Source organism: Microcebus murinus, chromosome 6 (assembly GCF_040939455.1).
Source record: "Microcebus murinus isolate Inina chromosome 6, M.murinus_Inina_mat1.0, whole genome shotgun sequence".
In the NCBI taxonomy this organism is placed as follows: domain Eukaryota; kingdom Metazoa; phylum Chordata; class Mammalia; order Primates; family Cheirogaleidae; genus Microcebus; species Microcebus murinus.
This window is the reverse complement of record NC_134109.1, coordinates 6,550,341-6,574,051: the sequence shown is the minus strand read 5'-3', so window position 1 is coordinate 6,574,051 and position 23,711 is coordinate 6,550,341. Positions and strand designations below refer to the sequence as shown.

The 23,711-nt window shown below is 61.4% G+C and overlaps 1 protein-coding gene across 1 annotated transcript in view; it reads right to left on the bottom strand.

Moving 5' to 3' along the window:
* The window catches only part of CCDC85C (coiled-coil domain containing 85C), a 76,190-nt gene extending 52,783 nt beyond the window's left edge, over positions 1–23,407 (bottom strand). Inside the window, exon 1 of the mRNA XM_020285628.2 lies at positions 22,557–23,407. Within this exon, the coding sequence (XP_020141217.2) occupies positions 22,557–23,343 (787 nt within the window). The 5' untranslated portion in view covers positions 23,344–23,407. The remainder of the gene's footprint in view (positions 1–22,556) is intronic.
* Between the last annotated feature and the right edge of the window lie 304 nt (positions 23,408–23,711).

Below are 23,711 nucleotides of genomic sequence, written 5' to 3'. Positions count from 1 at the left end.
GGGGGGCTGGCCAAGGGGGTCTCCCTGATCTTCCCTTGCTGGAATCATCACCTCCTCTCATCAGGGATGTGAAGGACGGTCGAGGATGGCCCCATTTAGGAACCGCCATTTGGAATTCAACTCATCTGGATTTGGACAGGACATCCTTGTTGACGGAAGGGCTCGGCACGGGTGCCAGGGACACGCAGGGGTTAAATCCTGAGACAGGAGCACCTGCTCCTTCCTCCTGCTCCCCCAGCCTCCAGAACAGGTCCCAGTCCTGGAAGCTGTCGTCCTGCTGTGCTCTCTGACCTACACCTGGCTCCCCCCCAACCCCAAAGCTCAATAAAGAAGTAAAAGTTGCTCTGGGACTTCTGTCTGCTCCCCGGCAGATGCAGTTAGATCCTTCCTGGAGCAAGAGGCACAGACACGCTCACTGTGCCAGAGCCCCCACAGCTCGCTGCCCCCAGGCCGAGGCACAGGAACCCTGTAAAGTTCAGCCCAGACCTAGGCAGGGAGGTGACAAGCTGGAGCACAAGGTGGGAGCCAGGCAGGTGTGGAATTGGGAAGGTGGGGCCCAGGGTGGCAGGAGGAAAGGCAGTCGGTCCTGAGGGCACGGCAGCATCATCTGACTTGTTTGGTCCTCATGCCTGCCCACGTGGCACCAGCCGGGCCGGGGACCTCACTGCCTGCACCTCTGTGACCCTTGCACATTCCTGAACCTGCTTCCACATCTGCAAAAGGAAGCAGCGAGGGCCTGCCACGGGGGGGTGGGGGGCAGGAGGCTGCGAAGGTCAGGGGCCAGGTCCTCCCCTGGGGACCGGATGTGGAGGCCATTCAGCGGACGCTGGCCATCCCATGGGCCGTCCCCAGGTTTACACACGCAGACCATGAGAAGCCAGTGACTCACCCTCAACTAGCAATGGGGCAGAAAGGCTTCCTGGAGGGTCAGGACTGCAGCCAGAGGGTGGCCTTTCAGAGCCCGGTGTCCTCCTCCTTCCTGCTCTGCTGGCAGCACCCCTGGGATCCGGCCCCATCCTGCCTGAGTTCCCTCACGTGGGAGCCTCCTGTGGGGCGGGGCCACGAGCCAAGCCCGGCCAGCACACGGGGATTAGGGCGCTCAGGGGGCTGTCGGCCCTGACTGTGCCAGGGCAGTGCAAAGACCTCAGGAGCCCGGGGAGGCTCCGTGACTCATCAGCAGGGGTCCTGGGTCCCTCTGCCACCAGGGCCCTGCCAGTACCCCGTCCACCCCGAAGGTCCCCCTCCTCATCCCTTCTGATGTCCAGGGTCTGGCTGGCACCAGCGCTGAGCAGTTGCTCAGGGACCCTTGTCCCCTTCTGCGGGTAACACGCCTCAAAGTGTGGCCAGAAGGACCCAAGAAGAAACGGAGAAAACTCCCCCAAGAACCCCAAACACCACAAAATGCAAGCTGCCAACTCTAGAGGAAATCGTCACAAATGTCTGTGACAGCAGACTTCCTAAATAGACAACGGGGGAGTGGCGGGGGGGGGGCAGCCCCGCAAGCCCCCACCTGCTTTGGGGTCCTCTCTTACTCACGGTCGGGCAGAGCGAGCCCCCGTGCGCTGGGCCCTGCAGCAGGCCGCCAGGGAGGTGCAGGCTGTAAGGTCACCCCCCACCCCAGGCTTCCCTGGGCCTGCCCTTTGTGGCTGGGACAGCCGCGGGCTGTCAGAGATGAAACAGACCAGACAAACGGGGAGCCGGCTCCCAGGGCCGCGGCCGGCACGCTCCTACACGGACTGAGCCTCACAGGCAGGTCGAGTTTCACGGCTGCCTGCCGGGGATGGGGTGGACATGAGGGATCTGAATCACTTCCCAGGCCCAGTCACACCTGCAGGCAGAGAGACCCTCCACTCCCTCCAGAGCTCCCCCTGCAGCAGGAGACGCTGGGAGCACCAGCTGCACCAGCCGCCAGCCCCACGCACCGCCACCAGGCACCAGGCACGGCTCACACTGAGGGTCCCACCTCCCTCCATCCCCAAAGAGTAAACAGCTACAGTCCCCCAGAGGGGCCCGGGGCACATCCAAGGCAGAAACAGATCACAAGTCGGACTGTGACATTTTGTGGGGATTCCTAGAGTCCCTTAGGAAAACCAGAGTGTGGCTACTAGCCTCCCCAGAGCCATGCACACAGCCCGCCCAAGGCCCACTGACCCCACTAAAACCCAGGGCCAGGGCCCCAAGACTGCCTTGGCCCTGAGGGTCCCCAGGCCACACAGCTCAAGGTGCCCCTTCCCGCTCCGACCTGCAGGGCCAGGCTGGCCCAGGAGACGGGCTGGGTCCAGAGGGGCAGCAGCTCCCAGGCCTGCCCCGGCCTCCGCCTGGCGACCCTCGGACCTGTCTGCCGTCTCTCCAGGACGGGACGGTGCCGTCCACGCACCTCCGGTGAACCACACGTGGGGCCAGCCTCTGGCCCCGAAGCCTCAGCTCTGAGAGCCCGAGGTCCAGGGAATCTAAAACGAGGGGCCAAGTCGCAAGTGCAGACAGGGATGTGGGGCAGCCGAGATGCTGACGGTTCCAGAGCTCCACGTTCACCCCCGGCCCTTTCCCACTTGACCTGGGGGGAGCGGGGCTCCTGATCAGGGTTGCTGGAGACAGGCAGCTTCCAGGGGTGTCGCACAACACCCTGGGGACTCAGAGGGAGGAACAGACTATCAATCACTCTACATGAAACTGGGGGCTCAGAGAAGGTAAGCAATAAGCCTGAGGTAACACAGCAAGGCAGCAGCTCTTTCCACACTGCCCTGGATGCTTTTACCATAGCACCCACCTGCACCCCTTGCTGAGCTCCCCCTGTCCCCCCAGGCTGCCTGGGCACCCAGTGACATCAGTGAACACCATGGCCCCAGGGACCCCTGCTCTCCCCTCCCTGATCAGCGCCAAAGCTGGAGGCCTCGTGAGTCAGAGCAGACACCATCGGGGCCAGGGCTCTCTGGCTGGGCCGATTCCAAACCCCAGAAAACAATATCCCTGGGACGGACGTCTCCTCTCTGGTTTCAGGTCTGCATCTCGCCCCACACCCCCCTCCCAGCAGCCCTGCTCCAGGCTTGGAACAAACACAGGCTGAACAAACAGCCGCACGGCCACCCTTTAAGAACCTGCTGCAGGCCGGGTGTGCGTCCCGATCTGCACAGGGCGTGTGAGTTTCCCAGAGCCCACTCAACAGCAGAGGAAACTGAGGCTGGGAGAGGCAGGGCAATTTGCCCAGCAAGCGGGCGGCTGCTGGAGTCAGGCTGGGCCTCCCTGGCCTGCTTCTCCTCCACTGGCGGAGCAGGCTCCACGGGGTGTGCCATGGGGACGCCACGTCCAGGGCAGTGCCCACAGGGGACAGCCCCGCCACTCCCCTGTCTCGCTTGGCACCGCGGCCAGAGGCAGAGCTCCAGCCCGGGACTTGGGGTCTCCCTGACCAACCCCCCGGGGGAAAGGACACTCAGGAGCCCAGGGGACTGCGAGGGTCAGGGGTGCAGGCATCTCAGGGCTTGGGGGCCGCCCGGGGCCACCAGGCCTCCGAGGTGTGGCCTGAGCAGCTCCCTCCGGGCTCTGCGCCTCAGTTTCCTCACCTGCAACGGCAGCGCCATAAGCAACGGAGAGGGGCCGCAGGTTCTCAGCACCGAGCCCCGACATAGGAGGCTGTGGGGAGGCCAGGTCAGCGAGCCCCTCCTCCTCCACGCCCCCAGCAGGCCGGAGGCAGGTGCAGGGAGCGCATAAACACCAGCGGGGTCGCCCCGACCGCATCCGCCTGCCACCTAGAACCTTCCAGATTATGAAATCTCACCCTAGGGCAGAGCTTAGAGAAGTCAGCTCTGTTCTTAGAAGGGGCCGGGGGGCAGCGCTTGTATGAAAGGAAATAAAATTGTCCTCTCTCCCAATTACACATGATAAACTCACCACTGCGCCAGCGGCCCAGCAGTTGTGAGCATTTAACGAAAGGTCAAAAGCAAAAATAGAAGCAGCGGAGAGAAATGCTTTTACACAACTGGACGTGACCCAGGAGAGCGTGGCAGGCCGTGGGGACAGACACTCACAGACCTGCGGGGCCCGGGGTACAGGTGCCGGCTGTGCGTGGAAACCCAGGCACGCTCACGCTCACACCTCCCCCTTCCTTCCCACCTCACCCCACACCTTCCCGGGCTGAGCTCCTCAGCGCCCCACAAACCAAGGACCCCGTTCCTCGACCCTGCCCCCGCCAGCGGAGGGCCTGGGGTGGCGCTGCGTGAGCCCTCGGCCTGCCGCCCTGCCTCCTGCAGCTGCGCCCTGGCTCTGGGGCAGGGCAGGGGCGCCCCTCACCCAGGCTCCTGCCAGCTCGCCCCACAGGCCCCAGGACGTGCGGCCCCAGCCCCCCACTGCCTGACTCACGCCCCACTCTACTCGGAGCCTTGCCCAGAACCCAGCCCCAAACGGCCCAGGCGAGAAACCCAGGAGGGAGAGGCGGGGAAAGGCGTGGCCGTGGATTTGGGATTGCTGAGGGCAGGCCAGTATGCTGGCCACCCAGGGCGCTGGGGCTGTGCGGTCAGCTGCCCGGCACAAGAGCGGCTCTCGGGGTGGCAGGGACAGGCCCGGGGCTCTGGGGGATGACAGTCCAGGGTGGAGCTGGGGGGTCCCCACACACCAGCCCCCACCTGCTGGCACCTCTCCTGACCTTTACCCCGGACTCATGAGCAGGGGTTGGTGGCTCTCTTCTTCATCCTACTAGTGAGGAAACTGAGGCACACGGGGTTGTTAGGTTGTCTACCAGAGGGGGCCTGAGACTCAGCCCCAAAGCTCCGGGTGTCTCAGCCAGGGGTAGGGCCCCTAGGAGCAGGCCACAATGACAACCTCCCACACCCCGGAGTGAGTCATTTGGGCAGGGCTGGGCCCTCCGTCTCGAGCTCCTGGGGCGGCTACTGGACAACAGACACCTTCCAGGAGCTCGGTCAGCAAGGCGGCTGGAACCGCTGGACAGGAAGCAGCAGGCCTGACCCCCGGGAGCCCCCAGAGGAAGGAGAGGCCGGGCAGCTCGGGTGCGGCCCCTAAGCTCAGCAGGTGCAGCCCTCGGCGTCGGGCCTCACCTGTAGCCAGCACCCACCAGCCACTCTGGGTCACAGCACAAGTGGACCATGGGGGACAGACCAAGCGCAGTTCAGATGCGGCACCATCCTAGGAGGTCAAAAGACAGACACGGCCCAGAGACACGCACGCCTCACAGAGGTCCACACACGCACTGGGGCGAAGGCAGGAGGGGTCTGACCCCGGGGGAGGGGTGGCTGGACAGTAAGAGGGGCCGCGTCTCAGCCGAGGCCCAGAGACAATGGGGTTTTCCAAGAGAGGGGAGGGGAGAGGAGGGAGAGGGAACTGGGGGTGGAGAAGACAGCCAGGGCAAGGGCAGGGGAATATGGAATCACTGGGTGGTCCTCAGGAACTGCTACTAGCCTGGGGTCACGGAAGCTTCCAGAAGTCACGGGAGAGGAGTGTGGAGGACTCAGAGCCAGGTCACAGAGCATGTCCAACTGTTTCCAGGACCCTGAACTTCATGCTGAGGCTGAGAGGTCCCTGAAGGGCGGGACGCAGGGTAGGGGGTGTGTTTCAGGAAGAACACTCCGGAAGCGCAGTGTGAGGGCTGGAGATGGCAGCCCTGGAGGCAGGGAAGCAGGTGGGGGGCTCGACCCAGGACCGCTGGAGCAGAGGTGGGTGTGTGAGGGTGAAACCCCACCATCGGCCCCGGAGAAGGTGCACCCAGCCCGGTGAGATCACACGCCCGCCAGCCCGGTGAGATCACACGCCCGCAGTCAGACTGGCCCGAGCTCCACAAACCACTGGGCTGTCTGGGGCCAGGCAGGGTGGACAGAGCAGACCACCAGCTACGCCACACCAGGCTGGTCAGCCCCACTGGGCGCTTGAGCCCCACCGGCAAGAACCCCTGAAGATAAGGGGTGAAGCTCTCCCTCCCGGGAGGGCACTGCTGGCAGAGGACAGAGCACGGAGCCTCAGACCGGGGGTCTGGCACTGCTTCTCCTCCTCCCTACGGTGCTCACGGCCACCCCACTCGCAGGCAGAAATCCGGCGACCAGCACGATGGCCTGCCTGCCCCAGCCCGGGGCATCTCCTGACCCCGGCCTGGGCAGCCCGAACAAAAGTGCCTTTTGTCCCCCGCTTCCCCATTGTCTCCAATTCTCTCGCCTGCCTGTGCCAGGGCCAAAGGAGGATTTCCAGGGGGATTTCTCAATGGGCTGGCAGAGAAACACCCCGTTGGTGGGACCTGCTGCTCATGGCCTTCCTTGAAGGGCCACAAAAGGGGGCTGCCAGCTGACGACCCTTTGGAAACGTCCCCAGATATGAGCAGCTATTTTAAACTGAATCGACCTCCGGGCTGCGTGGTCATACAACAGAACAAAAATCTGTGGTCTTAATTGTTACTGACGCAGTCACAGCGAGTTCCTTCACGTGCAAACCCTCATTCGCTCCCCCCAGCAAGCCTAGGAAGGACATCTGAGTGTGTCCAACTTCCCCAGAGGGAAACTGAGGCTCATGGGGGTGGTGGGACTCGCCCAAGATCCTGGGCCCAGCAGGGGCAGAGCCGAGCTCCGATCTGTTCCTCCAGGCAAGGAATCCCCCCTCCCTGCCCTGCCCGGAGGTTTCAGACATGCGTGTTCACTCAGGCTCAGCCATCGCAGGGGGGCACACCCAGCGGATAGGGGGTCCTGGGAGAGGCCCGTGTGCCTCCAAAACTGTCACCTCCCTACACAGATGCGGTGCTGGGACTGGGCCTCTGACGGCTGTCAGGAAGGGACAGCCATGACCAGCAGGAGGCCACAAGGCTGCACCGAGGAGGCAGCATGGCTTCTGACGCTGACCACCCTGGGGTCACGGGGGGGCGTCCATACGATGGACAGAGCAAAGGGCCACCTGCGATGATGTGTGTGCAGAGGACAGACGAGGATGCGATGAGAGATTCTCAACATGCTCATGTTAAAAAAAAAAAAAAAGTGGGATCAAAAACTGTAGGAATGCAACGTGGCAAAATGTGCTTTTGAAAGTGGGTGTCTTGGACAGGATCCGGAACAGAAAAAAGGCGTTAAGCAAAAACTCAGGAATCTGCAGAAAGCACAGTCTCTGGCTGGTACGAGGGTACCGATGTCTCTCCATTCATCATAACACACGTACAGCACCCCTGTAAGAAGTGAGTATCGGGGAAACCGGGTGCAGAGTTTGCGGGAACTCTCTGTACCATCTTCTCAGTTTTTCTGTAAATCTAAAAACTGCTCTAAATAATGAAGTTGGTTTTTTTTAAAATAAGCGTGTGTAATGATTCTACACATGTGGTAAAATCTCAGAAAGTGCCCACACACACGTACCCACACGGAAACGAGTGCATCCGAGTTCAGGTCTGCAGTCTGGTTCGCTGTGCCGGGCCTGAGCCGGGTTCCTGGCTTTGATGACACACTATACTTGTGTGAGATGTCACCGTCGGGGGAAGCTGGGGGAGGGGACACGGAGCCCTGTGCACTACCTTTGCAGCCTCTTTTGAAGGTAGGATTAATTATAGATGGATGGTTTTTAAATTTCGATTTTGAACTTTGCAGTGTCTTCCAAGTTTTTCCACGATGGGCAATGGATTATTTAGGCAGACGATAATCTGCAACTCCACCGGCGACGAATCTCGTTGGGAATGGGGGGCTTGGAGCCCGAGGTCTGACCGGGCCAGGTGAGAGAGCCCCCACCCGGGCAGGATGCCTGCCAAGCGTGACGGCCGGAGCATCCTTGCCACGGCCCTGTGCCCTGTGCACTCCCCCTCGCGCAGAGCCCAGGCAGAGGGGCCTGCCTCGCTCCCCACCCCCGGTAGAGCTCATATGGCGGGTGCTTCACATCAGCAGAGGTTCTCGCCTCCCGGGCTGCCGCCGTCAGGGGAATCCCAGGATAAATCAGGAAGACAGAGCTGGGGCTCACAAGGGAGGCTGCGAGTCCCAGATCAAACCGCAGGCAGAGACGACATCTGGGGCGTGTGACGCACCGGGAGAAATGTACAACATGGGGCACGCTGCGGAGAGCCAGTCCTGCACGGCTCCGGAGCAGGATGTACCCAACTGTCGAGTGCGCATAACTCCGCCACGGGAGGGGAAAGAAATCCAGCGCCAAACGAGAACTGCCCCACACCATGCCCAGTCCCCCAGCCAGCGCCCCGGGGTCAAGGAGGACAGGCCAAGAACTGATAACAGCGTCACCACGGGCCACATTCACAGCCACAGGCAGAGGCCGTCTGGGTGCTGGAATCAAAGGTAGCTATTTTTCTAAATCCCCTACAATAAAAACGTAGTAGTTCTGGAAGAAGAACAAGTTGCTGATGGGGGAAAGGCTGCTTTTACATGGACAAAGGGGGTAGGTATGGGGCCCCCGGAGCCAGGGTGCGGGGGTCAAAGCCCAGCTCTGCTGCTTCCTACACTGGGACCTCCTCGAGCTACTCAGCCTCTCTGCTCAGCTCCTCTCCGGTGAAATGGGGAAAATGCAAGGGTTAAATGAGTGAATACGTAGAAGGCGCTGAGCGACTGTTAAGCTTTTATTGTTCCTGCTAGTATTGTTGTCACAGTTCCTGTTACTATGTACACATCTTGCCTGATCCTCAGCAGCCCGTGAGACAGAGCGGACGGGGCACCTCACTGAACAGGCACAAAGGTGGGGCGCGCGGGTATGCGCATTTGTCTGGGGTCCAACAGGTGGACCCATGACCAGAGTTTCAGGTGCAAGGACTCACCCCCTCTGGACCCTCTTAGGGGGTACAGACCCTTGGGGTGCCAGGCAGGTAACCAAATACCTCCTCACCTGGGACCCACCTGGCAAGTCGGCAGGGGCTGTCCCAGCCCTTTGTCAAATGCAGCAGGGAGGTGGACAAGACAGCCAAGCCCGAGCCCTTGCTGCCCTGGACCTCAGGCCTGAAGCCGGGAAGTGACCCTGCTCGGGGCTGGGGCCCAGGCCTGCCGACCGGTGACCTTTCCCTCTTCCTCACACAGAGCCACTGTCCTTCTCTGGGTGGACCTTTTTTTCCAGGTTACCCTTTCCTGCCTCGGGTGACACCCAGACCGAGCAGTAAGTCACAATAACGCCCCCCATGAGTCTGAGGCCCAGAAAGGGGCAGGGCGGCAGGGGACCGCAGGGGTCTCTTATAGATGAGGCTCCAAGGAGTAGCGCCTGGCTAAAGTCTCCCAGTGAGTCCAGGGCCACACTGGGCCCAAGCCAGGCCCCTGACCTCTCTTCAGGGTGACTAAAGCCACCCTGCCCCCACCCTGCACACACGCAGAAAAGCCAACTCGGAAACGCCAGACCCATCTGTCTCCCAAACACAGCCACCAGGGCACGGCCTGGGGGTAGGGGACATGGCCATCCACAGGCGCCAAACGCATGGGTCCCATCTGCCACTAACGTCCCTCACAGCGGGTGGTGCTGCTGGAGGTGGCCCAGCCTGGAGCAGACCAAGTCCAGGTGCTGAACCACCAAACCCACCACTTGCACAGGCAGGAAACTGAGGCACAGGCTTGGTGGGGGGGCACTTGCCTAAGTGCCACAGTGGGGAACTCACTGGAACGTGCTGCAGTGTGGGGCATGGAGGGGGTGCAGGTGAAGTCCCACGGGCTGGGGGCCTCCGTTTCCTCATCCGCGTGTTTATAAGACTAAGGCAGCCCAAGGATTCCTCCTCCCAAAGCACCTTCGTGATAAATGCACACATTTTGAGAAAGAAAGCTCTTTAATGAGGCATCATTTCCAGATGCCAACTCATCACTCTCGAAAACAAGTATCTCTCATCTGAGCCACTGGGGACGTGGACAGCAGCGTCCCCAAGGCTCGGGGTGCCAGCGGGGCGACCCAGCAACACCACCCCAGCTCCTGCCACTGCTCCTTCCCGCCCCTGCTGCCCAGCCAGTTTCTCCAGCTGAGAAGCTGGACCTTTGGCACGGCCCCAAATAGTACGAGGCAGCCCGGGCTGGTGAGCTGCAGCCAAGCACTGCAGCCCCAGATAGAAGCCCCACACCACAGGGGGGTCTCGCCCTTCCCACCCAGGGGCCTGCTTGCTCCTGTGAGTGGGAGTGGGAGGGACAGTCCCAGCAGGACAGGAACACACAGCGGTGGCCAAGATGCCAGCCAGGCTCACCAGCCCCTAATGGCCCCACCAGCCCAAGGCTCGGGGCAGCCTCCCCACTGGGCCCTTCCCCTTCCCCCCAAACACCCCTCCCAGGCCCACCAGGGGCCTCATGCTGCTTGAGGGTATTAAAGGGATAAAATCTCAGAACAGAGGCCGGGGCTCATGACCCCAGGCAGCCACTGCCACAGGAGAGAACCCCAGGCAGTTGCGCCCCAGAGGTTTGGAGCAGAACCCCCTCGGTGGCACCCCCTCCGCCAACACCCCCATTGCCGCTGGTCAGTGCTCCTTGTCCGCCCAAGACCCTTCCGCCACCCTCTACAAGAAAATTAACTGCTGCTAAAGCCCTCGGAGCCTCGTTACCAAAAAATAGCCTCAGCACCTGACGTTAATGGTCAGAACTAAGTCTCATTTAGGGCCTCCAAGGGAGACTTTGTTAGTTTCCTAATTTTTTAGAAAGGAAAAAAAAATCAAGAACAAGGTTCATGAATTTAGTCCATGCCCCTATGGATGGTCCTCAGAGATCTCTAAGCCAAGACTCCACTTCGCAGGTGACAGGGACTCTTCCCAGGCTCCCAGCCAGCCCTGCCCCTCCCACTGCCTAAGGAGCTCAGACCATCACTCACCCAGCCCTGGGCCCACGCCTCCTTCACTGCTGCAGGAACCGCGTCCCCACATGGGAAAGGACCCGGCCTGGCGTGGGGGCAAGACACAGGCTTAGAGGCCTGGGCGCTGGGGGCAGCCGTGTTCTTGGGAGGCGGGTGCAGTCAAGCAGGGCTGCGGGGCCGGACTGTGCCTCTGCACAGCCAGAGAGCCTGAGGACCCCAGCGCCCTCCTGGCCCCTCCAGGGGTTCTAGGGGGCTGACCCTACCTCTCCCGCAGGCTCACCCCCAGGTGCCGCTGCAGGACACCACAGCAGGCAGGAGGCCACTCCAGCCTGGAGGCCCCTACACCAGTCGGTTGCAGAAATGCCTGCTATGCAAATAAACAAAGCCACATCACCCTCCCCTCGAGCCTCAGCGTCCCTGTCCTCATGGAGAACACGGCAAGCCCCGGTCCAGCGCCTGGGGTCTCCCCTGGGCCCCCCCAGCCTGCCTCTGCCTGCCAGCCCTCACCGAAGGCCCCCGCACGCCGAGGCCCATGCAGACCTCCTAGGCAGGGTTCTCCATTTGGACTGTCTTTTCCGCTTCCTCCAGCTGCCAGTCAGCAAGCCAGCCAGCGGCAGGTGGGGATGGCCCTGGTAGGCACCCCCCCCCCCAAAGGCGGCCTTCCCTGCTGCATCGAGGAAGAGGAGGGGGAGAAGGAGGACAAACACATCCTTCCTGCAGCTGGCATGCGAGTACATTAGCACCTCTCAGAGTCAAACCCGGTGGGGACGTCTGCCCGGGGTGCCCGCAGCGGCCAGGCCTGGGCACACACTGCCTTCTCCTCGCCCCCAGGCCCTCCGGGTTTCTCCCCAGCCTGCCATTGTCATAGAGGCCAGTGACACCCGACGCATGCATATTTAGCCAGAGAAAAGGGAACCCACAGACCTATTCAAAAGTCACCAGAGGCCTGGTCTGTAGGAGTGAGGAGGAGAGATCAAGGTCACAATTCAAAAGAAGAAAACGAGAAGACTCCCCCATTTTTATCCTGCTCCTGCTGGCAATGGGGCTGGCCTGCGTGGAGCCGGCGGGAAAGCGGAGCCCGAGGGCGGGAGGTAAGGGCGCCCCACCCTCTCTGATTCTGGGCCAGATTGTTCCCCCACCGGAGGAGCACTGGAAGGTGAGGGCCGGAGGTCAGGAAGCAGGCCACTGCAGGTCCTCAAGGCCCCAAAGCAGTAGGAATGTCCAGAAAAGCCCCCGAAAGTACTGGTTCTGCTGGTGGGAGAAGAGGCTGGGCCAGAAGCAGACCCTAGGCAAGGCTGGTGACAGGGAAGGCCCGGGCTTTTGGAAGTTTCCTACGTTCCATGGGGGTCTCTGAGCGCCATGGATCTGGTCCAAATGGCTCACCTCACAGATGAGTAAACTGAGGCCCAGGGAGATCGGGCAAAGATGAGGCAGAAAGAAAACAATTAGAAGGAAGAAGCCCAAGAAACAAAGGCTTGCATGCCAACACTCACCAACCCCAAGACCTTATGTAAATAGAACAACTCCAGGAAAGAGGCACAGGGTGACCCGAGGGTGCCTGGGCAGGGGCGAGCACAGGGCTTGCTGTCCAAAGCTGCTGGGCAACAGGCACAGCCGGGACCACTGGGATGTCCGGAGCACCCGGGCACCTACAGAAGACCTTTAAGTTCTACTCTACCCGATGCCTTGTGTTCCGTGTGGCGTTTGCTGACTGTGAGCGCACATCATGCTCATGTGTTTTTTTAAAGGCTTCGGGGCAGAAGCCTCACTGACCCTCGGACTGAAGTTCTTCATCTTTCGTGACCCAGGACCATGTCCAGCCCCTGACTAAAGCTATGGGTCTATCCCAGTACCCACACGAGTGCATAGTCATTTTGGGGTCCCCTGAAGCCTGTCATGCCCCCCACCCCCAGTTAAGGAGTCCACGGAGGACGCACTGGTCGGCCGGCTGCAGAGGTCACTGGCCACTCGGTCAGTGCGGAGAGGAGGCCAGGCTGACTCAGGCTGTGGGGGCTGCCCAGGGTCCAGGGACAGCCCAGAGTTGGCCCACACATCTCCCTCCTGTCACATCCCCCAAAACAAAGCACCAGGCTGGGAGGTTCCAACACTCCTGCCTGCCCTGCAGGGTTCCGAGGCCCCAGGTGACCTGGAGCATTTGCTGATGGCAGCAGCCCCCCCCCCCGCCTCCCTCCTGCTCCAGAGTTTGGGTTGCGCCAGACACAAGGGGTCTTTTCATCCAGGGATTCTGACAACGCTTCAGCTCCACGCACTTTGGAGCAGATCACGTTGCCCACACCAGGCCAGCACTCGTGGGGGACAAGCTTTAAACTCACCAGAAAGGGATTAGGGCCTCTGCAGATCCAGGCAGCCCTGGCGTGTGGACCCAGCAGGAGGGCACGGAGCACCCTAGGGCGTCGTGACCACCTCCCGGAGCTGCCCACCCTGTCAGCCCCTCCCTGCCTGGACGAGGGCTATGGGCCCCCCATCCTGTGGCCTGTCCCCCACCCCCAAGGGCTGACCTATGCCTCAGAGGAAGGCTGAGATTCCCGTCTGTGCAGGAGGCAGGACAGGGCGACTCGTGTACGGGCCTGTGGCGTGCAGCACAAGCGGGTCACGAGGCCGCAAGGCCAGGGCCAGGGCAGCCTCCCATGTGGCCGCCAGGGAGGCAGCAGGAACCCCTGACACATGGTCAGGTGCCCAGGCCTCCTTCTGTGGACATCGTCTAGACCTGCGCTGCCGACAGGGCTCTTTCAACAGTGGAATGCTCCTCGTCCACTGTCGGCAAGGTACCCGGCATGTGCAGACCCAGAGTGACCAGCGCGACTGAGCGGCTGAAGTGTTTCCTGTTACTCAGATGTAATTCAATCGAAGGGAAGCAGCCACATGTGGCCCGTGGGCAGCTCAGGGCCAGAGCCGGGAAGCTTGGCAAGGGGGTGGCCACGGGTTAGGGGGAGGGTGCAGGAGCGCAGGTGAGACAAGAAGGGGTGCAAACCCAAAGGGCACTGGGTCGCCAGCGTGATGACCAGTAGCAAACTGGAACCTAAGCCTTGAGATCAGGAGCAAATGGCAGAGAGAGACTCGGGGCTCAGCATGGGGGGGGCTGTTTCCTACCACGGGCAAGAGGGGCTGTTAGGGAGGTCAGAGGTGACCAGCACACCACCCTGTCCTGGAAGATAAGACATCGAATGCCACCGAGAGGTCAGGATGAGAAAAGACCACTAGACAGAGACAGAGCCGCCATTCTGGGGTCTGGGACTGCCCGGGATCAAGGAGCATGGTGTACAGGGAGGTGGGCTTGGCCTCGGGGCTCCTGGCAGGAATCCCAGCCCACAGGGAAGGGAGGGGCCCGAGAGGCAGGATGGTGGGAGAGAGGGGATTTGTATTGTTTTGGCCCTGGAAACAGGAGTCTGTTCGCAGGGAAGGAGCCAAGGGACAGACCAGAAGGGAACAAGAGGAGAGACAATGCCCAGGGGGCCGGGCAGGGAGAGGGGAGGGGAGCCCCTCTGCCAGCCAGGGCAGTGGGCGCTGGAAGAGGAGAAACTTGCTTCCTAATTTTCTGGGGAAACGGCAGGCTGGGGGTGGGGGCCGGGGAGGGGAGCGTCCCATTGTCCCGCCAGCCACCAAGGGACGCTAAGCAGCCGGGAAATGGAGCCTTGGCCCGGGCAGCGTGGCCGGAACCCGCCACAAAGGGCCACTCCCAAAGCGGGCTCATTAGGGAGCTGAGCCGGTGCGCGGGCGGTGGCGGGCGGGCGCGTTCAGGGCCCCACACAATCGGGCCCTTGTGGCGGGCGGGGAGCGCGGTGCCCGCCGGAGCCTCAGATTCCCAGACAAGCGCAGCCTCCTTCTTGCCTTACAACCTGGGAGCCGACGGGTAGACAGATTTGGGGAGACAAAGAGATGCTTCCCCTGACAGCGGATGGTCTATTTTTGGAAATGGGTCGACGCTTTTCCTTAGCTGCCGTTTCGGTGCCACTGGCTCTGCCTGCATCCCTCTCCTTGAAAACAGCCTAAAAAGGGCGCCCCCGACCCCCGGCTGCCCAGCCCTGCACAAATGGGGGTGACGAGAGCAGCCACCCCCAGGACGCTGCCTGGCGGTCGGGAGGCGAGAGCCAGGCCGTGTCCCGAGCGAGGCCTGGACCGGGTCCGAACCAAAGCCACGTCCCCGGGCGCCGTGCAGCGCGGGTCAGCGAGGGGGCAGCGCACACTGGCCGTCTCTCCCTCACCGCTAACGCGAGCTGACACCAGCTCCCGACCTGGCCAGCCAGGCTCCGTCATGTCCAGTGTGGGGCAGTGTCCTCGCGCCCCCCCCAGCTGAGCTACTGACAGGCCCAGCTCCAGCTTGAGAGGCCCCGCAGGCCCGGCGGCTTTTCTGCCGGATCTTCCCGGAACGGCTCTGTCTGTCCAGCAAACCCCCGGGAGCCGTTACACTCTCTGATGCCCCCACGACCACATGGGCCTATGATGGGCCCAGGCTCTGGTATTTTCTATCGTTCCCTGAGTGATACCTAATATACAGCCAGTTAGCAACTACTGATAAAAGCAAAAAGGTATGTTTTTAGTAATTATTAAGGGGATACAGGGAAGGCAGGGCTATGCGTGTCACCACCTTCTTGGGGAGGTTTGATTTTTTTTTTTTTGGAGGTAGCTAAAGGCCATGTGGTGCCAAGTGTACAAATGAAAATGAAAGGCAGGTGACCACAGTGGCTTCACCACATCCAGGGTCTCGTCCAAGGCCTCCTGGGCTCCTCATTCCTCCCTCTAATGCTGCCTGAGCACCTACGACGTGTCAGGAGGAATGGACTGTGTCCTCAGGAAAGTTGCAGGCTAGGGGAGAAAGTGGAGGGGCCTCTCGGGTGCAGGCAGCCTCGTCCCCAGCCAACCTGCACCAGGAGTCGGAGCTCAGTGTTTTCCTCTGGCACTCAACCCGTCGCCTGGTCCTGTAAGCAGAGGCGATCAGATAGGGAGGCAGGTAATTCCACCGGGCCCTGCAAGAGGACAGGCTGGCCCAGGGGTCTCAGCCCCGGCCAGTGTCTGGGCAGGCCACCATCTCCAGGCCCCACGTTGGCACCTGTGCAGCCACACCTGCCCCAAGCTGAGGACCGACCACCAGGCAAGAGACAAAACCCGGGCCGTGGTGCATAGCGAGAGAATGCCCAAGAATGTGTCATAAAACTGGCTCGTGGAAGCACAAGTGTGCCCAGCGCCCTGAGAGGGCACCTGCTCTCTTCCTCCCTTCTCTCTTCTGACTTTGCTGCTCTCCTCGGCCCACAAGGCCCAGCTCACCTCCCAGCGTCAGCGCCCCTTCTCTCAGCTCCCGGCACATCTGGACAGATGGAGAGCCAAACCTGGCCCTTCAGATGGAGCTCCTGGACATGTCCCCATCCCCACCCCTGCCCTGGGGCCACTGGCCCCACCGCCCTGACCCAGTTCCTCAACTGAAACGGGGACCAACGGGCACCAGCAACTCACCTGGGAGGCGAGTGAGAGGGAACCCACAGTGCTCAGCGCAACGCCAGACATGTTTGGTTCCATCTAAAACACGTTCTCGGAACCTGCCCCTCTGTGCCAAGGCTGGGAGTCAGGAGGACCAGGGCCCAGCCCGGGGCGGGCCCTTCCCCTTCCAAGCCGCTTGGTGCCTCGGTTTGCGCAGGGGCTTCCGGCTCAGCCACGGCATTTCCTCCATTCTCAGATACCACCACTCAAGAGCTTTTCCAGGGTGAGGGAGGGAAGACCCTAGAGCAAATGACACACTGACTACAGGACACGCCCACATGCAGGGAGAAGGGAAGATGCCCATCTTCGCAGAGGAATCAGAAGGAAGGAAGGGGAAGTGGAGGCTCACTCACTCCCCAGGGCCACCGCCCTGGCTTTGCTTAGGCGATGCTCCACCTCTGTTTAAACAGCACGCACAGGGCAAACCCGGAACATTTACAGGCCAATCAATAAAACCTCTGATCTTTCTGCCCTGCTCCCCTGAAAGCTGGAGGTCAGTGGTGACTTGCTAGAGAGCAGGCATCCATCCCTGGGTGACCAGCTCCTGACCTGGCCAGAATCCCCACCTGTCAGAGCAGGGACAGTTGCAGAGGCCAGAGGAACATGTGAGTGACCAGTTCTGGGTGCTCGCTTAGGGGAGACAGCCACTCATGACTTCTCGGGATCAAAGGAATATCACATCCCCTTAGGAGACCAGCTTGTTCCTCTGTCCCCAAGCTATTGGGGGAGCCACCGGGGTCCCTCCTCATCATGCACCAGAGAGATGGGAATTAGCTGCCTCCCAGCTCAGCCATCCAGAGCAGGCCCTGCATGGATCCCAGGCACGGATGCTGGCTGCCCTGGTTGTAGGGGCAGGGAGAGCAGCCGGGGCTGTGACCCGCAGGCCGGGCTATTCTGTGAGTGGGTGCAGGGCTAGGGCTAGGCATGCAGATGCAGAGAGCCCAGCAGTCACGTGGGGCAGCCAGCACCCCCACAGGCTCTGCCCTACCTGAGCTCCCCCTCCACAGCTCGGCCTGACCCTGGAGGTTAGAGGTCACAAGGAGGCAGACAGGCTAGGGAGCAGCACTTTATAGCAAGCCACTCCCGGGGCCAGACGGCACTACTTGCTGTGCAGAGAGGCACGCAGAAGCCAGATGCAGCAAACTCTCAACAAACGCTAATGCTTCCCTTCCTGCTCGAAGAGCAAATTCCCTCACCACCTGTGAGGTCAAATCCCACTACCCAGCTGGCCCTCCACAGCCCAGCCCCGCCCCCAGCTCCGACAATTCTCAGTGATTCTCCACCTGCACAACCAAAGACTCCCAGAGCTGCCCACAGCACAGTGGACTCAGGAGCGACCTTCACCAGGGTCCAGGCAGGGCTCGCAAGCCTCCCCTGACTGCAAGGCTCCCAGGAACGGTGCTAACCCCGCAGGGGCTATTTCCCCACACACATCCTGAGTGTGCCTCCCAGGCCCTGGGCTCTCGGAACTGTGGTCCAGACCCGCTTCCAGCTTAGCCGTCCTGCTTATTCCTTCCTGGAATGCAGCCTTCCCTCCATTCAACTAGACAAGGACTCAGCTGGCTCTGACACAGGGCTGGGCACAGGTGTGTGTCAGGGAGTCCCCAACCCCCACCTCCAGCCCAAGGAGGCAAATCCGTGGGAGATCCAGAAAATAGTGAAAGGTCACAGAACCTGTCCTTTAAGGCCCAACTCTAGGACCAGGGTACTACTATATTCAGGATACAGATGCAGAAACTGAGGCTTAGAGGTTCGGTACACTCTCATGGTCAGAGAGCAGGTAGCAAGGCAAGATTCACTCAGGGCTTGTACCCTGAAGCCAGAGCACTAACCACCAGCAGGCTGCACCCAAATAAGCATGCCCAGGGTGGAGTACTGCAGGAGACAGCTAGGCAGCTGAGTTTATGCATCCCATTACGCCTCCTCGTCCCCCCACCTGGAAGTTAGTAATGTTTCCCACTTTGCAGATGAGAAAACAGAGGCCCACGGAGGTTCAGGAACCAGCACTAGAGTGCAGTGCGGTCATCACAGCTCACAGCAACCTCAAACTCCTGGGTTCGAGCGATCCTTCCACCTCAGCCTCCCAAGTAGCTGGGACTACAGGTATGTGTCACCATGTCTAGCTCATTTTTCTATTTTTTGTACAGACAGGGTCTCACTCTTGCTTGGGCTGTAGACTTTCAATTGTCTGTGCAAGTGTGGTATGGAAAATCGCCACGGGTGGAAGAGACTATGCACAACCACTGATTTCCTTTTGTATCGTGCTGGTCAACCAAGTGCCTGTCCTAGGAGTGCAGAGGCCAGGCTCGGGGGAGGGGTCTGGCGGGGCACCTGCCACAGGGGGAAGCCGCTGGAGCCATCCCAGTGAGAGAAGAGAGGAAGGACACCCCTCACCCACAAGGCAGCCGGTGCTGCGCCACTTTTTGCTACCAGGAAACAGGGCAGCAGCAACCAGGCTCAGGGTCTAGCTTTTGGGGAGGAGGTGCCCCAACTTTGCAGCACAGGCCACCCCTGGAACTCTCTGAGTACCAGGCACAAGGCCACGGGCTTGGTCGTCTAACACAGGAGACCCAGGGCCCCCCCAACAAGCCCCATAGGACCCGGAGCAAGCCACCACACCTCTCCAAGCCTCAGTTTCCCCTTCTACAAAGCAGAGATGCTAAGGCCTCCCTCCTGGGGCCATCTGGAAGCTCTGCAGGGAAAGGGGTTAGGATCGGGAAATTCTGTGCGGTAAACTGTGAAGTGCTGGGCACATCTCACATTCCTGCCTACTGGTGCTCCTCGGGGCCAGCCCTCCTTGAGTGTGAGGCCCAGGGCACCCAACACTCCAAGGCCATTGACGGATCACTAGGGACAGGCAGAGAAGGGAGGGGAAAGGCTTATCTCACCCAGCCCATTGTCTTCCCTGACCTTTGCTCCCAGCCTGCCAGGGTTTAGGAAAAGCGGCCTTATTAGCTGAGTCCCTAGGCTGCACAGAAAAGACCTATTCAGGGCAAACTGCTTTTTTAAAGGCCCAGACCACCCGCTCCATCCTCCCTTTTAAACCAACAAAAACACAAGCAGGAGAACAAACCCCGGCTCATTTTGAGAAGCTCAAAATTTTAATCCAAACTTTACAAAGTAAATGGGGCCCATTCACGGGCTTGCAGGGAGGTTCTGGTTTCTCTGGTTTAGCTAAGGGGGGGGAGGGGAAGACACCGCCTGGGGACAGGGGGCTGCAGCGGGGCACCCGGGATGGGGATGGCAGACAGGCAGGTGGAGACAGAGCTGAAAACTCTTCTGTCTGAAAATCAAACCTGACTTTCTGGTGTTTGGGGTTCCCCTGCCTCAGAGTGCCACACTAGATTGGAGCGAAGAGCACCCCAGTCCAGACTCCAGCCAGCCCAGCCCAGAGCTCGATCTGACGCGCCCAGGAGCGGAACCATTTGCATAGGCATTCACAGCCCCGCCAGGCAGGGACTGCCCTGAATGCAGATGGGCCACCTCCCACCTCGGCCACTCGGGGCCTTCCAGGGCACCCAGCGGCGGGGCTGCGGGCAGGCGCCACCAGCTCCCCAGAGAGGACTGCAGGGCCACCGTCCCCACCATCAGCAGGTGCAGCCACACAGGGGAATCCAACACAAACATTCGGGTGAGCTGTCTAAACACCGAAGCGTTGTAAGAGAAAACCGAAGTCTGTTTGGCAAGCCCCCAAGGACTCTGAACTGGAGAGACCCACCTACTGCGTGCTGACCCTGACCTCCCCAGAGTTGTGTGGGTAACAGGGCACTTTGCCTTCTCCCCACCTTACAGAAGAAGGGCAGAGAGGAGCTCAGCAAAGTTTAGCGATTTGCCCAAGGTTAGCGGAGGAGCTGAGATTCACACTCAAGACAGCCTGACCCTCTGGGTAATGGGGTTATCAACCATCTGCTCAGTGGTCACCGATAAGGAACTGACACTTCCCAGCGTGGGAGAAAGAGAGCAAACCTGGGTCAGGCACCAGGAATCAGGAGTCACCAGTGTCCTCTGATTAATAGTAACAGCAAAAGTGACAGCAGGCCAGGGACGCAAGCCAGCCTGTGGCCTGAGCAGCAGATGACCCTGTCCTGGCCACCCAGGACAGACACTGCCACCCAGGACAGACACTTCCAATGTCAGCTGCCTTCCCAGGCAAGGGGAGGAAGCTCTCTGAGCCTCCACTTGCTTGTCTGTAAAATGGGCATACCACTGCTTCTCCAGGATTCCTGTGAGAAAAGCCCAGTTTCTAAGAGGAGGGTCTTTCCTTGTTCCCAGTCATTCTGTTCACATTGGTGGGAGGACACCTTAAGGCTGCACAAGACTTTGAGACAAAACTAAACAAGAACAACCCCATCTGTAACTGAAATTCGTAATAATAATGCTGAATTTCCGTTTCACCCCAAAGCAAAGCTTTGCTGTCACAAAATTTGCAGCAGTCCTGTTCTAAGTGAACTTGGGGCTTGGGGGAGCACGGATTCTGCAGGAAGCCCTACACCTCAACCCCCACTCCCACCCCACCAAGTAGGGTGGAAAACCTCCAGGTCTAGCTCACCCTCCCTCCTCATTATTCACTGTTGGGACGCAAACACTGGGCCAGTCTGGGGCCACATCTTGTCCAAAACATGACAGACACTTTCCTGCAAATGTGCTACAACACTCCAGCCCTCCAGTGTCCTGCAGAGACCCACTCTTGCCAAGTGTCACTGGTGACGCAGCTGAAAACCTGAAACATTTCATTTCCCAGCCACAGGACTGCAGCAATCCACTCCCTTAGCACCGCACTTGGGGAAACTGAGGCCCAGAAAACTGACCCTCCAAAAGCCCCCAACAAGCCCCTTTGGTGAGGCCGAAGAGGCTGAGGTGCTCTAAACAGCAGGGTGCATCTCCAACAAATTAAACCACCTAACTTAGCTACTCCCACCGGCCTTAAGGAGCCCACGGTGGGAGGTGCAGTAGGTACAGAGTTACAAAGAGAAACCTGAGTTGCAGTTGTAGATTGCTAATCAGTAACAAAATATCCCTCTAAACCCAGTCCTGCCCTGAACTCACAGGCCAGGATGGTAAATAAAGGCTGCACTGCCACCCCTCCCCGCCGCGGTATAGTTCCCAGCCCAGCCCCCACTCCAACACGCCTGCAGAGGTCACTTGGCCACCAAACCGAAGAGAAAGCCTCCCTCCCCAGCTCCTGCTGTCACTCTGGGGAAGAGCAGCTATTTAAGGCCTTGGATACATTTTCTCTACATTAGGAAAGGCTTTAAAGGGAACCAGAAAGGGCTGTTTATTCTCACTCTTCAGGCAAACAGTCCAGGCAGTCGAAATTGCCACCAGAACTGGGAGCCAAGCCACCAAAAATGTGGAAGAACCGGGAGGCGCAAGCACCAGGCAGGAGCGGACTCATCGGAGGGCTGGGACAGGTAGCAGGCTGCTGGGGCCCGCGGATCCCAGCTGGGCACCCTACACACAGGCACAGGCCGGGCAGTAGCACAGGTGTGGAAGACGGTCCCGAGTTTTCCCCCAGGCCAAAGGCCCTCCCGCCCACGCCCGGCCTCGGGTGACCACTGCACTTCCTGTAAGGCGATCAGCGGCTTCCAAATCCCTTCAGAGGCCTTATCTCCACCTCAAACGCATAAAGCAGTCTTGGTAATCTCCATTTTACAGACAAGGAAACTGAGGCACACAGAGGAGAAAAGCCCGGCTCCATTCCACCCACATGTCCCTCGGGAAAGTATCAGAGCCTCAGCTGGGAAAGGTAACCCGACCAGAAGTGCGGAACTTGCAGCCAACCAGGAAGCGCCCAGCCCCGGGTCCTCTGCCTCAGGAACGGACCGCTGGGCTCCTTCCCAATCCCCAACGCCACCCGGGGAAGCAGGGGCGGAATTCCAGCCACCGCACACACGCGGACGCTGCCTGGGTTTGGGGGACGCCTGTTGCTCCCCGCTGGAAACAGGGGGGGGGGATTCTCTAGGGCTCAAGCGGCCTTTCATTTTTTTCCGTTTAGAGCTTCCCACTGCCAGGCGTAGATTTCCAGACCGGGATGAGGCACCGCCAGCCAGCCCCGCGGGGCCACACGCTAATACTGACAACTAGGCAAGCGACAAACTTTTTCAGGGGCGGGCCGGCTGAAGATTCCGAGCTGGACAGGGTCAGGCACTATCACTTGACCAGGTCGCCGCCACCCAGAGCCCCACTGCGGGCGGGCGCGAGATCCCCCGGCCCAGAGGTCAGCTGGAGGAGGGGTCTGGAGAAGCCGCCGCGCCAGGCACCAGAGGGGTGGCCAGGGAGGACCCCCGGCGACCAGCTGAAGTTAGGGGCTCCGACCCAGCAGACCCGCGCTGCCCGGCCCGCGCGGTCCTTACCGTGCAGGCCATTGGGGATGCTGCGGTGGTGCGGTGGCGCCGACAGGTCGTCCAGGGACCGGTGCGTGGCTCCCGCCTTGCAGTCGGGGGCCTTGTGCGGCCCAGGAGGCAGCAGCGGGGGCGGGACGTGGTGGTGGTGGTCGGGGCTGCCGCCGCTGCCCGCGCTCGACGTGCTGCTGCCATCGCCCACGTCGCGGGCCCCCGCGCCCGCCGAGCCCCCGGCCAGCGGCCCGCTCAGGCTGGCCTGGCTGTCGATGGAGCTGCGGGAGCCCGCGCCGCCGCCGCCCCCCGCGCCCCCCGCCGCCGCCAGCGCCGCGCGCTCCTCGTCCAGCAGCAGCACCAGCTCCTTGAGCTCCAGGTTCTCGCGCATCAGGGCCTCCTGGCGCGCCTCGAGCTCGCGCAGCTTCTGCTGGGAGCGGGCCACCTCGTGCCACACGGCGCCGGCCGCGTGGCGCCCGAAGCGCTGCCACTCGCGCGCCAGCTTGCGCCCCTTCTGCCGGTCGTCGTCGAGGAAGCAGCAGAGCTCGCGCAGCTCCTGGTTGTCGTCCTGCAGCCGCTGGTTCACGTCCTTGAGACCGCGGATCTCCAGCAGGTGCTGCTGCAGCCGCCGGTTCACGTCGCGCATCAGGCCGCCGTGCTCCAGCATGAGGCCCACCTTCTCGCCCTCGGCGCGCCGCAGCCGCCGCGCCAGCTCCTCCTTGCTCCAGCGCAGCAGCTCCTCGTCCGGCACCTGGCTCAGCTCCTCCGACGCCGCCGCCGCCGCCGCCGCCGCCGCGGGCTTCGCCATGGCGGGGCCGTCACCGCGGCATCGCCCTCGCCCTCGCCCGGCCCGCGCTCCCCGCGCGGGGGCTACGCTGGGCCGGTCCGCGCGCGGGCGGGGAGAGGCCGGGGGCGCGTGCGGCCCGCCCCGCGCCGCCTCGCGCCTCGCGCAGCGCCCGGCCGGGCTTCCCGGGAGCTCGCGCGCCTCGGGGCTCAGCTAGCGGAGACGACCGCCGAGCCGGGACCGCGCTGCCGGGCGCTCTCGGGCTCCGGCGAGGCAGGCGGAGGCCGGCCCCCGGCTCAGCTCCCGGAGCCCCGCCGCCCCGCCCACCCCGGGCGGGGAGAGGGCGGGGCGCTGCGGCCCGGCCCCGCCTCCCGGGGAGACGTGGGGCGAGC